Consider the following 14,911-nt stretch of genomic DNA (forward strand, 5'->3'; position numbering starts at 1 on the left):
GACCAAATAAATGTCACCACAGTATTTTCCAGGTATGATAATCAAAATAAATCACATTTTATAAACGCATACATAAGTTGTCAGTTACTAGCTAATTCTAGACATACAACATAGTCAATTGGAAATTTTAAGAAAATGGTTTTACCTTCATTGTTTTGCATGAGAGAATAAGAGGTCTTTTCTTTCTTTCTGTTTTGCCCATATACTATCTGGTTTGTTGTCACAGACAGAATTAAAAAGTAAAAGAAAAACTGCTTTTTCCACATAGTGACTTTGATCACAAATTAGACAACTTTTCCTTCCTGTTAAAAGTAAAAAACCACCTGTGAATATTTCATTAATAGATACAAATAAATAAATACAGAATACACATTTGTGGGAGGCACAATTCTAGAGACAGCATATAAAAAACAATTACAAAAAGTCACTGCGTAGGTGATTTAAGCATAGCAGCCAGTACAATCCCAACTGCAGCTCACATGATACTAGAACCTGTTTTATTAGAGAATAAATATGGATAGAACAAACACAGTGCTTCTTCTTCTTCTTTAAAAAATCCAGTGCTATCTTTAGCTTGCATTGGAACATCTAACAGAGAGGTCAAAGAAATTGTTACTAACACATACTGCTATTATGTACATTGCTATTAAACTAATTATATTAAATGAGCAGAAATATTATAGAAAACATAGAATACAGTGTGTTTCTAGACAATCCCTAATTGTTAGGAATAAACAAAGACCTGGGTGTTTTGGGATGCAGGTATATAGGTCTGGATCTTCAGTATGAACAACTTATTCTTCTAAGAAACAATGGCTTAGTAACAAAATTCAAAACATGAATGTATTATTTATGTTAACATAGCTGAAACAGAATGGGTGCAATACTTTCCATAAAGACAATATTCTATTTTAATAACACTATACAGTAACAAAATGAACATCATTGGAACATTTAAGTCAGTGATTCGACATATTTTGAGAGAAAAGTGAACTCTATTAAAATTGATTTACAAAAAATGCCTGTAATAATTCATTTAAAATATTATTAATAGCAAAAATAATATATTAAATTTAAATATACTTCCTAAATCCTCTCTTCAAGTCCATCAAGCAGTTGCATATACAGAAACCATCAGTGCAGCCCTCTAAAAACAGAAAGGAAATAACTAAGTCTCTTACCTTCGAAGGCATTCAAAGAGCAAATTGTGGATTAAATAAGATGTCAGTGTAGAAAATATGTCCAGCAAGTCATACTAGAAAATATGTTTTGTTTACCAAAATAAAGCAATCTGTAAATAAACAGCCTGTCCACTTGTAAATGCCTCTACCTTACATCTAGATCCTGTATGGTCCATTATTGCTGTTCAGTTGGCCAAAGTTTAAATAAAGACAGGTCAGGCACTCAGCCAGGCTGCGGGGGACAGCAAGCTATTTTATTAAAGGAACAGTGTCAGTCTGGGAGCACAAGTGTTTTCCCTTTTTAAATAACCGAACTTTTACATCAAAAAGCTCACTTCTCGACAATCTGCATCATTACCCATCACTTTGCCAGCCACACCTCTTCAGCTTCTCCATGTTAATGCTGCAGCACTGGCTAGATCAGAGATGTGAGATGAGTACATCACCATTTGTAGGCTAGAACTGGACTCTGACCTGATGGTTTGTGAGCCTGCCAGGACCATGAGTATGTCTCAAAAGTGGTAATTGCATTAGCAATTACAATAATAAAAGACAACTTGAAAAAAAAGTCTTCCTGAGCTGTTTTCCTTGGAAATTCTTTCTGCTCTTTAGACCCTCTGAGGGGTCAGACACAAACGGGATATCCAAAAGAGGCTGTGATTTAGGTAGCTCTCAGCATGCTGCATGCAAATTATATTTGCTCTATCTCACGGCAGGCTTCAGAGTAAAAATTTATTGTCACAGTGTTGAGTAAAAAATCAGGGTGAGAGAAAGTATGCCAACGGTAAGTCTCAAGGAATCATGACACGCCTTGAGGAAGTTTTGCGCAGATGCCCAGCAGAAGGTCAGCGCCCCGCCTCTGGACAGGCAATGCCTACCAAGCAAGACATCCCTTGGCGCCTTGGTGGCAGGACAGAATGGAGAGCTCCTTCACACGATGCTGCAGAAGGGAGGACTCAGGCTTCATTACCGGGATAGATCAGGTCCCTGGACTGCTGTGTGATTAAGCATTGAAATGTTTCAGTCATAGATCAAACAATTTACTAATAATTTGGGCATTTCAAAAACATAGAGTAAAAAGATGGTTTTGATTGAAGTAGATTTTTTTGCAAATGTCCAATCTTTCATCAGGAACGTAGGATTGAAAATGTATAAACCGTTGTTTATTAACCATTCAACTGTACTGAATAGCTTTTAAAAAAATCTGCCTAAATGTCATGTAAATTGCACTCCTTAACTTTTCTCAAAACAGATTTTCTAGTCTTGAAATCACCTCGGTAGCTTATGTCAGGGACACTGCTTTTAAATGTATACACCAAAAATAGATTCAGTATCTAATTCTATACAACGCTAATCTTGTCTATTCATTGGGGGTTTTTTTTGTGTTTATAAAACCAAGGACTGTGTGTGCTCTTTTTGTTCCAGCACCTGATTAAAGTTTCATGGTGAAATGAATACCTCTCATTATCCAGAAGACACTTTCACTACGGGAAGCAGTGGGCAAAGTTTAGGAATTATTGTCTTACAAAAAAAAAAATTAAAGTTCAGGCTTTGCATTCTCTGTAGGTGATTTCTGCTTTTCTAGTTTTGTAGGAAGAGTGCATCTGAAAGATGAAAAGGTAGATAGTACAGAATTTCTAGACTTTGGTTTTGATATTGCAGAGTTAATCAGGTTATTTAGTAGAAACAAAGTGAATACCATGCTTATCAATTGCCATTGATAAGCCTTTCTTGAAGGCATTCAACTTTCCAAAAAACACTGAAGCACATCTGTTTATCCTGCATCAAGCATAGCTCTTTCACAGTATGCCCCTCAGAAAGCTGTTAGAGCACAACATGGTAGAGTGCAAGTACTTGCTCTCAGAGAATTCCCAGTCTCCTGATCAATAAGCTCCATTAACAAGGCTGATTATTTGCTACAATCTAGATTTTAATATGCCGAGAATAGAGAAACAGAAAGAAAAAAGAATAACTATAACTCAAAAGATTAACATGAATGCTGTTTCATATGCTAAATTAAAAATGCAAAATGGAACATATCAAAGCCATTCAGTGATTCTCTAAGCCTAAGGCAACAAAAAGGACTTCTATAAGTACACAAGTAGGGAAGACCAGCCTTCTGGGATTATAAATCCACTGGACTACGCCTGCAGCAGTCTATGTACTACATCCATATAAAACTAAATCTGTTAAAATTAATGGGGGATATTTTCCTTACGGCAGACTAAACAAGGTGGAAAATGTTTTTTTTTTCCCTCCTGTAGAATCCCAAGAGCTTCTTTTCTAATCTAAGTGAATTCCATGCAGTCAGCCTTTGAATTCTTTGGCTACTTTCTACTGGATTTAAAAGAAAGATAGTAAGTTTGTGCACCTTTAATAAGAAACAGGAACAGTGTAGTGAAAGCAGTACTTGGTGGCATCTACCCCAGCCCCCGTGACACACACACACACATGGCAAAGAGAGGTCAGCCCTACCTTGAGTTTCCTCCACCAGCTTCTCAGTCCGGATGAACTCGTGAACTTGGCAATCAGAGCTCAAGGCTGCAAACCAGACCCATCATTCGCTAACTCTTACCAGAATAGAGGGAAAAGACGTGGGTGGCTGGTAGGGTGGGTAGGTGTAGTGAGAACAGTGAAAGGGAATGAAGACAAGGAACTTAAGTAATGTGGGAAAGGAGCAGAAGTACTGCAAAAGAGGACTCCAAGCACTGGAGGAGTACCTGTATGCATTCCAGTAAACAGAAATATTGGGAAATCTGAGGTTACTGTTGTATGTCTGGGAGTGTAAGGGATGTAGGACCCAAAGGAGACCAGTGTTACTGTCACGGTTTATCAAACAACTGCTGTACTGGAAGGCACATTTCATAAATCTGGATACAAATGTTATATTCTTCTCGAAGGAAGTTAAAGCAGAGATGAGCAGCGAGGGGAAGAACCAGTCCACTGAAGAGAGTAACATTCTAAAATTCACATTACCTTCAAATTCTGCAGCATGAAAAACTACAAGGAAAAAGAATGAATTACTTAAACTTCACTAATCAAATGCTCCTTTTTAATTTCTGGTACAGTTACAGACCCCAATAGTGATGTAGTTGAATGTCTTATAGGCTAGGGTTTCTTCTAAATCAGACAGTCATTGCAACATTTGATCTCCCTGGCCACGGACACCGAAGGAAGTGGTTTTTCACAAAGCACTGTCATTATAAAATAGTGTAGATAACGACACTTTCCTGTCTCTTTTCAGTTCCTTTGTAGAGAACTGTACAGAATCCATGCCTGCTTTGCTTTTCATTTGGTGTTTAAATAATGGCAATGGAATACGCTAACTAGGAAGTTTTTATGTAAGCAGAGTACATTTTCTGCTGATTTCATTAGTATTTTGGTGAAGGGGAAAGAACGGGGGGAAAACAGTAGGGCACCACTTACCAGTGAGCATAAAAATGTTTCTGCCTTCATTCAGGCTAGCAGAAGCACTTTTCACCCAGCCTGAAAGCAAGGTCTCCATTGCTAGACCAAATACTTACTTAAGTACTCACCTTCTGCTTCTCCAAGGGTAGATCCCTTTTTACAAAGACACTCAGCTAGAAATCACACCCCTGCAAACATCCGTAATCTATTAACGTGTGCTGTGAGCCATAAGTATGACAGCATATGTAACTTTGACTCATTTAAAGGGTGAGACAACACATACTAAGTGACTCAGTGAGGCCTTAGCTGTTAGCAAAGATGGAGATAATGCTAACCTGGTGGCACGAGAGAGCTGTACATCTGCCATATGGTTGTAGAATCATAGGATCATAGAATGGTTAGGGTTGGAAGGGACCTTCAAAGGTCATCTAGTCCAACCCCCCTGCAAGGAGCAGGGACATCCCTGACTAGATCAGGTACATAGTATCACTCCTACACAGAATTATCAGTATGTGCATACTCTCTTAACATGAAATGTACTGGACGAAAATGCTGCTACCAGAAAAAAATCATACATGCCACCACCATTCACACTCTTTCCCCAGTGCAACTGAGGAAGGATTAGCTGTCCCAGCAGCTGCAACCTGCTCCTGAAAGGCCTTCTTCCCAGAAACCTCCACATCATTTCCTGCCAGATGACGGATGAGTGTCACCACCACTGAGGTTAACTGTCTTAATTAAATAAATGTTGCCTTCATTATACAAACTGAGACTGAGGAGTTTCATGGAATACAATCTTTTACACTAAATATCTGTTAATGCTATATATAAATTATAATTACAGGCAGCATCCAGCATCTGTGGGATCAGACACAATGGTGATGATTAAACATTTCATTAGTAACAAACTAGTTGCAAGAATCACTCACACTGTTTACATACATATTCTTACCCTTATGCATGCTTAGATCAAGACTTGCAAACAGCCTGCCCATCCAGAAACAGAAGAATGCTTTTTTTCCAGCAGTTGTCAAGGTTTATCTGCGCTATGTGCCAAAACAGAATAGAATGAATGGATTTCCAGCTGTATTCAAAGATTTCTCACTCTTTTTTGGACCCGCAAACATGGTTCTCATCTGGGACAGATCAGAAAATGTTAACATTTATGATTTAAGCTGGTAGTTCTCACAAACATCCAGTATTCAGATAGCAACGGGGTAAAGTTTGGTTGTATTTTTCTGGCTAGAAAATCCGTAGATCTGTTGCGTGTTGTGTGTAACCGGTGTCTGGAAACAGCCTAAGCTCTTCTTCACTACTTACTGTGTTTTGGAAGTACAATGAGGATCTTGACAGTTCTGTTACAGGATTGTAGATTTACAATTCAGAGCTTCATTTTTTCACTAGTCTTGCCAGTTCATAGTTTCGTAACTTTATATTCACTTAGAAATCAAATCTGATGGAAGTCATGTCTCCAGATTTACAGCATTGTCTTTAGCACTACCAATACTTCTCGCTACACTGTTTAGCACAGCAGTGTTTCAATGGCTGCTCTGAACCACGTGCTCTGAACCACATGCTCAGAATGTCTAGCTCCCAGGACTATTGAATCTGTCTAAATGCACTCATTACATCACCATACTAAAGCTCTGGACTGCAATTCAAAGTTTTATGTGAAAAACTCATCTTCTATTTCTATTGAATTTTGAGTGAAAAGCCCTTCAGTTCCTGCATCCATGTCAAGTCACCTTTTCTATTAGAAAAAATCATGTACCAGCTCTCTTTCCTGGTACAATATCTATCCTCCTTGAATGCTTCCTGCTATTCTTGTTACTGCAACTCAAAAATGGTAAAGAAGAAATGAGAAGAAACAGAAAGAGCTGACAAAGATCGGAGATAGCTTCTGTATGAAGACAAAGTAAATTACAGTTCTGCAGCTTGGAAAGCCACAACCGAATGCAAATGTGATACAAATCTATAAAAGAATGAAAAAAGGTGACTATTCTATAGCAGCTGAATGTAATATGTCAAAGGACTTACAGTTTGGATCAGCTTGGCCAATTATATTAACCAAAACTGACTGCCCTAAATGCACATTTTTTCTCCAGTATGCTCTTTACTCAACAAGAATGACTATAGTTACTATAAAGAATGGTAGAATTTTTTTTCTGGCTAGGAGACATAGCTAATCGATGCAATTTGAAGCACATATTTTAAACAATTTTTTGAAAACCACTGTTCTGAACACTAGATACATCTTAATTCAGTGTCATTGTTATTCATAGACTATGTAACTAAAGGCATGATTCCAGCCTTTTAAAAATCAGATTGCAATAAACGTATCAAACGTATTTAGTTGCTGAATTCAGTTTATATAAGCTATAAATACACTTATGCTATCTACATCCTGCCCTCTGGTGTATCTACATGATAATGCACAATCATAGTATTTCATAGTGGGTGATTCATTCAGAGTTTAATCAGGACACAGCTAGAACATGAGGCTGCTGTCCGGGCAAAACATTTGTCCCCTTATAATAGGAAGTGGAAGCTAAAGACTAAGAGGAGGGAAGATATCTCCTGGAAGAACTGGTTTTACTCCTCAGTTCCTATCTGATCCTGAGAAACTAAATACACATTTCACACATTCCTCTCTTAGATACCCAGATTGGGAGCACCAGTAACTGATGCATAGATCTTCCGAGCACTACAAAGTCAATGAAAGCTGAAGGTGAGCAGTGAATGTATCAGCAAGGTAGTATAATCTGCTGAAGTAAGTACAGTTCTGGCTTTTCAGAGAATTCAAATGACAGTCTTGTTGTGTCACTTTGGAACACATGTAACACTGGCCTTAGAAAAATTCCTCATTAGTCTTAAGGTAAATTATTACTTAGAATTGTAAGAAAATAGAGCAAGGATTAAAACAGTCACTGTTCCAAAACAGCCTTACTTTACTACCTGGCAGTCCAGCCTCCCAAAATCCTACAATCTCCTTTTGGACCAAAACTATTTTCAGAATACTAAAACCCAGGGGAAAATGTCTTCCAATCTGCACCTACAACATCTGCAATCACACTGCTGAATCTGGCATATTTTTAAAAGGGCATACATTTTACATAGACTGAGAGGAGTTTGAACCCCAGCTTCAAACTCCATATGTAACTAACACTTTCACTTAAACCAGATAAGCCAGTATGCAGCGTATAAGGGAATGCATCATGGCACGGAGGACTACAATAGCACATCTGAAATGGTCTGCTAGGCTCCATCAAGCAAAAGCTTTTGCAAGTTTAAGTAACTGTAATACAAAACAGAAGTAATGTGAATGACAGCAATGTCAGACTACATATTTTTTTTTTATTTTTCTGTAAAGGGAAGAGCAGTAGCAGACTTATATAAATTGATCAGAAACTGCTATGTCTTTAAAAAGTCCGTGTTACATCATGTTGCAACATGTAAAACTTCAGCAGTATTTAGGTGTTCTGTTTCTGTATTCCTGAAAGGACTGAGCTAGTTCGGCTAGTCCCCCTGGGCCAGAAATGGCACAAATACAATAAATCTCAGAGATGGATGTAAACTGAAAGAAAAACCAGCCTTCCGGGAATGCAATATGGAAAAGCACAACTAAGTCATAGGGGAAAAACTGTTTCCAATTAATATATCAAAACCCACTAACTAACCTTGGTATACCTTGATCTCATACTAATTTTAAAAGATCTTTAAAGAAGAAATGAAGCTTGAAATTGCTTTCGCAGTACAAAGTCTCTATAAGATTATAAATTCTTAAAGAACTCATAGACTTGTACATAGAGCAAACTTGGAATATTCTGCAGTCAGTTAGAAAAAAATTAATTTTTCTGTAAATTCTCCTCATCCATGAGGAGAAATTGCTGAAAATAGTTTGAGATACAACTGCATGAAAACAATGCTCACATACAGTAGTAGAATTAAGCAGATCTTACAAGGAATATAAAAGGGATTGATCAGAGCTGTAAGCAATGTCTGAGAGGCCAGAAAATCTAAGATTAAAATGAGACTTGCTACAAGTCAAGCTGAATTAAATCGTTAATGATCTATATTTTTTTTAATGTGTAAGTTTATTTAGCTATATAAATTACAAGGAACGGGGAAATTAAAAAAGCAGCTATTGTGCAATGGTGATGAAGAGATTAATAATCATCTAGGTACAACCTCAAAAGTAAACAAATATTCTGCATTATTTATAACTAAAGATGCTGCTATTGGACAAAGGTGCAAATGTAGAGATAGCTACAGAAAATCTAAAAGTAGAACATCACAGTGTGGAAAACTGAAGCAAAGATCCAAGAGTTTAAAAGGTTCAGAAACTTTTGAGAAATTCCCAGCGTCACTAAACAAATACTATTCCAGCATTTATTTTGAGATCAACATAGGAAATATAATTTCTGAGGATGATAGAATCATCAATTATAAAATGTGTATGTCCCAACAGTTCATGTGATCTAGTAACTGTGACACTGTGGTCTCTGAAAAAGTGAAAATCTTTTGCATTCTTACATGCCGAATAGCTCTTGTGTTTCCATTAAACTTACTTGGTACCTGTCATTACACTAACAGCATTTACTGGTTCAAAAAACGATTTTTCATTTTTAAATTTCTCTGAATCTCTCTTGTGCTGGAAACAAAGAAAACGCCTCTTCTGTAGTTTGGGATATGTTTGTAGTGCACTTGGACCATCATTAGGACCCAAGTAATGAGTAAGATGTCAGATATTTAAGCTGCTGATTCCTTACTAACTAAAGAACTTCCTCTTAAAATACGATTATTGCAAGTATTACTAAACTGATGTCCCATACTTCCCTATGGAAAAATGTTAGGAATACATAAACTGAAGTTCGCCTTTATTATAGAAAGGACCAGGAGGTGATTATTGGAAACATACGTGAAAAAGTCACTATGTCTCACTTCAACAGTAGCAGAGGAAGTGGAATGATGAAAAATGAAACAGATAAGCACGAAAATATAGGCTGTGACTTTTGCCTCTGATATGACAGACTACTGTATTTGAATTACTCTTAATTTTTTCACACATTTTGGCTTACTTTATTTATCAAAACAACTGCTGAGTTCCTAAAGATTACTATTATTAAGGAAAAAAATGCCAGGTTTATGAGGAAGAATGGAAGGAATATTAGAATGAAATCTATGTCAACCAATTGTTGTATCATTAGACTATATTTGTGGCTTAAATTAATAAACCCTGTGAATATATAACACATGAAATGTAGTTTATTGGGTAACACAAATTCTCCGGTATGTTTAGAGACAAGAAAAAACAGTCAACAAATTTAACACAAATGATGAACAAGCCAGTCCGTCTACACGCTTTTAAACTGAAGTCACTGAATACCAGGAGATTACTGGAATGATGGAAGCACAATGGTTTTCCAGATGTTTTCTTTAAAAAGTTTTGCAAAGCTATAAAAACATTGGAAAGACCATTAAAAATTATTTACCGTAATTCAAAAGAGAAAGTAGAAAAATATTTAATAAGGAAGCCAAAGACTATGTGTTTCCTTTTTTTTTCTGAGAAAAGAAAGAAATAGGAGAGGCAACTAAAATAAGGAACTAAGATTCTGACTCCAACAGCGCCAAAGAAACTGTTACAAATATGACATTGGAATATTTCCAGGCCAACTATCAGCCTTTGTATCTGAAGAAGGAAGTTATTCAGAGAGTTTGAAATTGCCTAATTAGTACTTCAGCTTATGATTTCTATTTTAGACAATTTTAAAGAGAGTCAGTAACAAACAAAAGAGAAAAGGTAAAAGTTCACACCTCCATGCCTTGCAGAAAACAGGTTCTGAAGCCCTAATCACATAGGACCAAGGAAATGTATTTTTATCAGGTAAGTTGGAAACAAGAAAAAAAAACCTGTATTACAGTGAGTGTGATTAAATACTGGAACAGGTTGCTCAGAGAGGATGTGAAGTCTCCCTCCTTGGAGATACTCAAAAACAACCGGGCAAGATCCCCAGCAACCTGCTCTAGCTGACCTTGCCTTACACAGAGGAGTTGGACTAGATAATCTCCAGAGCTGCATTCCAATCTCAGCCATTCTGCGATACCAGGCCATATTTCACTGAGAAACTAACCCATATTTCAGAAATTTCACTCAAAGTACAAAAATGTTCTCACAGGTGCACCTTACTCCCATTGCAACTCCTCAGCAACTCTGTGGGTTGGGTCCTAGGCTTACAAATGTGTACCTATTTCACCTGGCTTTTCAAACATGATGTTAAAAAACTCATTTCTGTGAATGACATGAAAATGTTTATCATTGCTTCCTCTGTTAAACAAACAAGAGGTCTGACAAGGTGACAAACCATACAAAAATACATAACTACACAAATTTTTCACTTTGTCAAAGCAAAATTCATGGTTTGGAAAGAAATGATCGAGAACCCAGGCATGCCAGAAACAGCATGCTCCAATTCAGACGTCTCCCTGTTTTAAAGGTCTGACATCGGCCAATTTGCTTAAGAGGAAAGACAAACAAATGTACACGGGTTAGGGTAGGCATGCTTACCTGTTTAATACCTGGTTTTCCTCCATTGTACTTTTGAGCTGACCACTAACCCAAAAAATGTTCTCAGCTATTTTAACAGCTTTTATCTCTAATTTAAACAATAAATCACACCCTATTAAATTAATACCAAAAGGATATGTAAAAATCACCAACATCTTATGTAAAAGTCTGTTACAACTCAAAACAGAAAAAGTATTCCAAATCGCCACTCTTTTACAAGGCTTGTATTTTTCTTTATGAAATAATGGAACTTACTAGCATTTAATTCTCTATAACTACATTAATATAAAATGTTATTTATTGCATGACATATTCATCTTTTTGCCCACTAGTAAGTAACTCATTCCCAGTATTTGCTGTTACAGTAAATTATTGGATCAATCCTCTGTTTTAGTGGAATATTCATCTGTCATCTGCTTTTACTTTTCAGCAGTTATGCTGTTTGGTATGAGAAATCTGTCAAATATAAACAGAATGTAGGCTGTAATGTTACGCAGCATTAATGCAGGACTTGAAATAAAGAGATTATAAAAGTAATAATCAAAATAACTAGTACGTACTTAAAAGAAAAAGGTAATTCAATCTGGCCTGCTTCCACCTTAAAAAATTAGTTTAATAAAAGTCAGCTGTGACTTCACCTGGAAGACCAGCTGACATTTTAAAGTATACAAACTGAACACTGCAGTAACAGCTTAATTTCTGCAAGGAAATGCTGACTCCTTTGCTTCTCTTGTTAATCTCTTTCATGGCAGATCTTAAATCTCCCAAATCCTTAATATTTTTCTTTCATAATGAGGAAGAATAACAAATGTTGGTTTTTCTTAGACAGAAAAGATTTGGTTTTGCTAAAAATATTAATTTTGCATAGTGTCATAGGAATGACACTGTGCCCTATATGGAAAACTGAGTAATATTGCTTTAAACTATGCAGAATGGAATTTAGGACTAAAGGCTCATGTTCTGACCTGAGTAAATTCTCCTTAACTCTCTACTCTCTTTCCCAGCCTCAACCATTTTGTGAATCTGTGATATTCTGTATTGGCTGTACTGTTTCATCCACTCCAGAGATGCTCATGTCGATGCAGTTGCACTGAAGTGGTGCAGGAAAATTCTGTCCTCACTTTCTCAACCTACAGAGCTAGAAACATAGAACAATGTTTATGTGATCACTGTCATGGCAAGCAACTCTCTACTCTCTGTTTCCCCTCCAAAAAGACTGTAGAAGTTAAAATACACAACCGCTGCTATAACCTTTTCCAGGAACTGCAGAGACAGAAAGAATCAGGACCTGGCACCGACAACAGCTAACGAAAAAAAAAAAGTGTTGGGCAACTGCTACCCAGAGGACTCTTGGTTTTGATTTTTCTCTGATTCAGCACAGTTACCTAAGAATCGCAGCATTTTTGAGGCTACTTGATCGGTTTCAGTCTCTTTGGCCGTTGGAGGAGTTACTTTGCCAGTTACGTGGAAACGTGTACCATAGCACACACGGAGAGCCCAGCTGAACAGCTGACTGCACCAACACAGCTCTGTGCCCTGTGCCACATGTGCAGCAAATTCTTGGAATTACCCAAATGTATCATTTTTTTCCCCCCCTAAATGCGTACCACTTAGCAACAAAATTAGATTGTGTATGAAATACAAAATGAACTCTCAGAAAACTATGTAAGAATATTTTTAAACCTTATTTTTCATCTACCTGAGGTCCTCAAGGTCCTTTAGGGACAAATGGACCTTCAAGTCTCTACATATAAAAAAAAAGGAAAGACAAAAGTAAAGTATTTTTCTTTATTAATATTTCTTAATAATTACTAATAATTTGGTTGGACTATCAAAATTTAAAAATAAATGTAAAATAAAATATATTCCGTATTAATTCTTAAATATTAGCTTAATAAAAAAATAATTTTAAACAATATACCAGTATTCTGCATTAAAATATCCTGAACCATCCTCCTCCATACCAAACCAAGTATTTTGTTGCCCTTTGTAAACCTTCCTAGTTCGTTACAGTTTCTGATATTCACTGATGGCAAATGTTTGTTTCATCATTATCTTTTACAACTTACCCCAAAAAAGTTTTATAATGCTTCCCAACAGATTCAATGTGAAGTTTTCTTGGCTACTTTTTTTTACACTCAGAACGCCTGTATACTCAGTAACTTCCTGTTATCTGCCAAAATACTTTGTCTGGCCTCCTGAAAGCTTCTTAAAGTTTGTTTAAGGCATTTCATGTCTTTTTTTTTTCATATGAGATATTTAATTAATCGTCTCTTGAGTGTTATTTCAACATTTTTCCCCCGTTTTCCCTTCTTCCTGAAGAGATGCTACAAACCCCAAGGGAGACACAATGTTTCCTGCGCCTTCAGAATGTTACCATGATGCAGACTTATTTTTTTTTCCTTCTTTGGACAAAACTTGCTTGTTTTTCAGCTCACTATCAATAGCGATAGTGAAAGTGCTTTGCTTAATGACTGCTCTGTAGGAATTTACAAACATTTCCATTTTGTCTTTGATACAATAGATAGAATGTAAGGAAAAATATTCAGAATTACTGTGAAAAGGATTTAGTTACGATCCACATGACAAACCTGAGCAATGACAATAATATCAATTTTTCAGTATTTTACATTAAGTATATTTGAGAGAATTTAGAGTTTATCCTACATGTGTTAAATGTTCCTCCCTTGAGCATGTTTCTGAGTTTACAAAGTCAAACAAAGACTCCTGTTTGGCATCTGTAGGGCTTGGATTAGACTCCATATCCACTTGTAATTCCCACCGCAGAGCACATTCAAAACCAGAGATGAAGCAAAGGACACATCTAAAAAGCGTGTGTAGAACACATCTGTATCATTACTGCCAGGCTGGGTACCATGTCCTTTCATTAAGGTTGCCCAATATTTCCTTTTTAAGACTCTGAGTTTTGTTGTTTATAGCTTTATGTAACTCTAAAGACATAAACTGAAACTATTCATGCCAGATGTCTTTCCATCTAAGTTTTAGCCAAAGCCATCCAGTCATTTCCAAGAATGAAGCTAACAAAAACCAGGTGTTTTCCTTTGGTTAAATAAAATCAGCATACGTAATGTTTCAGAGCAGTAAGGTGTACTTTGGAAAGTGAAGAGCTTAGGGAAGGAGAAAGAAGGTGAAAGAGGGAGTCAGATGACATTTTTCCCAACCTTTTTCATCCCTCTCGGGATAGTCCCCATAGATGGTAACAACCTAATCTTGCCATCTTTTACTACATTAGCTCAAGAGGTAATGTCTGGGTGGAAGATTTCAAATCTTACCTAAGGATAAAATCTGATCCTAATGAACTCAGTGTTTTCCATGGTGAAAGTATTAGCAATTCCTTATGAAATACAAACTTTTTTCTTCTGAATAAGATACATTGCTAGGGAGAGTGTAGGGAGAATGCCTCCTGTATTACTTGACAAAATTTCAGCAGGTGATTCCCACACTATATCCGTAAAATACACAAATACCACATACAATAAAACATTTATTTTAGCTGATTTGAAGTAGTTCGAGTGTTGGAAAATACCACTGTATCTGTTATCTGTTCCAGCAGTTATTCCTTCTTCAAAATGTGAACTTGATATTCTGCCAGAAAATGTCAAGTTCCCATTTCCAGCCACAGGCTCTTATCTGCAAGATTAGAAAGCCCTCCAGTATCAGGTATTTCCTCCAGTCATAGATAACGGCTGATCGATTAGGAGAACTTCTTTTTTTCACACAGAAACATTAAATTTTT

General features: G+C 36.5%; 1 protein-coding gene across 1 annotated transcript in view; it reads right to left on the reverse strand.

Moving 5' to 3' along the window:
- Positions 1-1,426, reverse strand: part of COL28A1 (collagen type XXVIII alpha 1 chain) — a 70,851-nt gene extending 69,425 nt beyond the window's left edge. The window contains exons 1-2 of the mRNA XM_086742381.1: positions 1,182-1,426; positions 146-302 (exon numbers count right to left, since the gene is read on the reverse strand). Of these exons, the coding sequence (XP_086598507.1) occupies positions 146-266 (121 nt within the window). The 5' untranslated portion in view covers positions 267-302; positions 1,182-1,426. The remainder of the gene's footprint in view (positions 1-145; positions 303-1,181) is intronic.
- Between the last annotated feature and the right edge of the window lie 13,485 nt (positions 1,427-14,911).

The sequence above is a fragment of the Chlamydotis macqueenii genome, chromosome 2 (assembly GCF_036417535.1).
Source record: "Chlamydotis macqueenii isolate bChlMac1 chromosome 2, bChlMac1.mat, whole genome shotgun sequence".
In the NCBI taxonomy this organism is placed as follows: Eukaryota; Metazoa; Chordata; class Aves; order Otidiformes; family Otididae; genus Chlamydotis; species Chlamydotis macqueenii.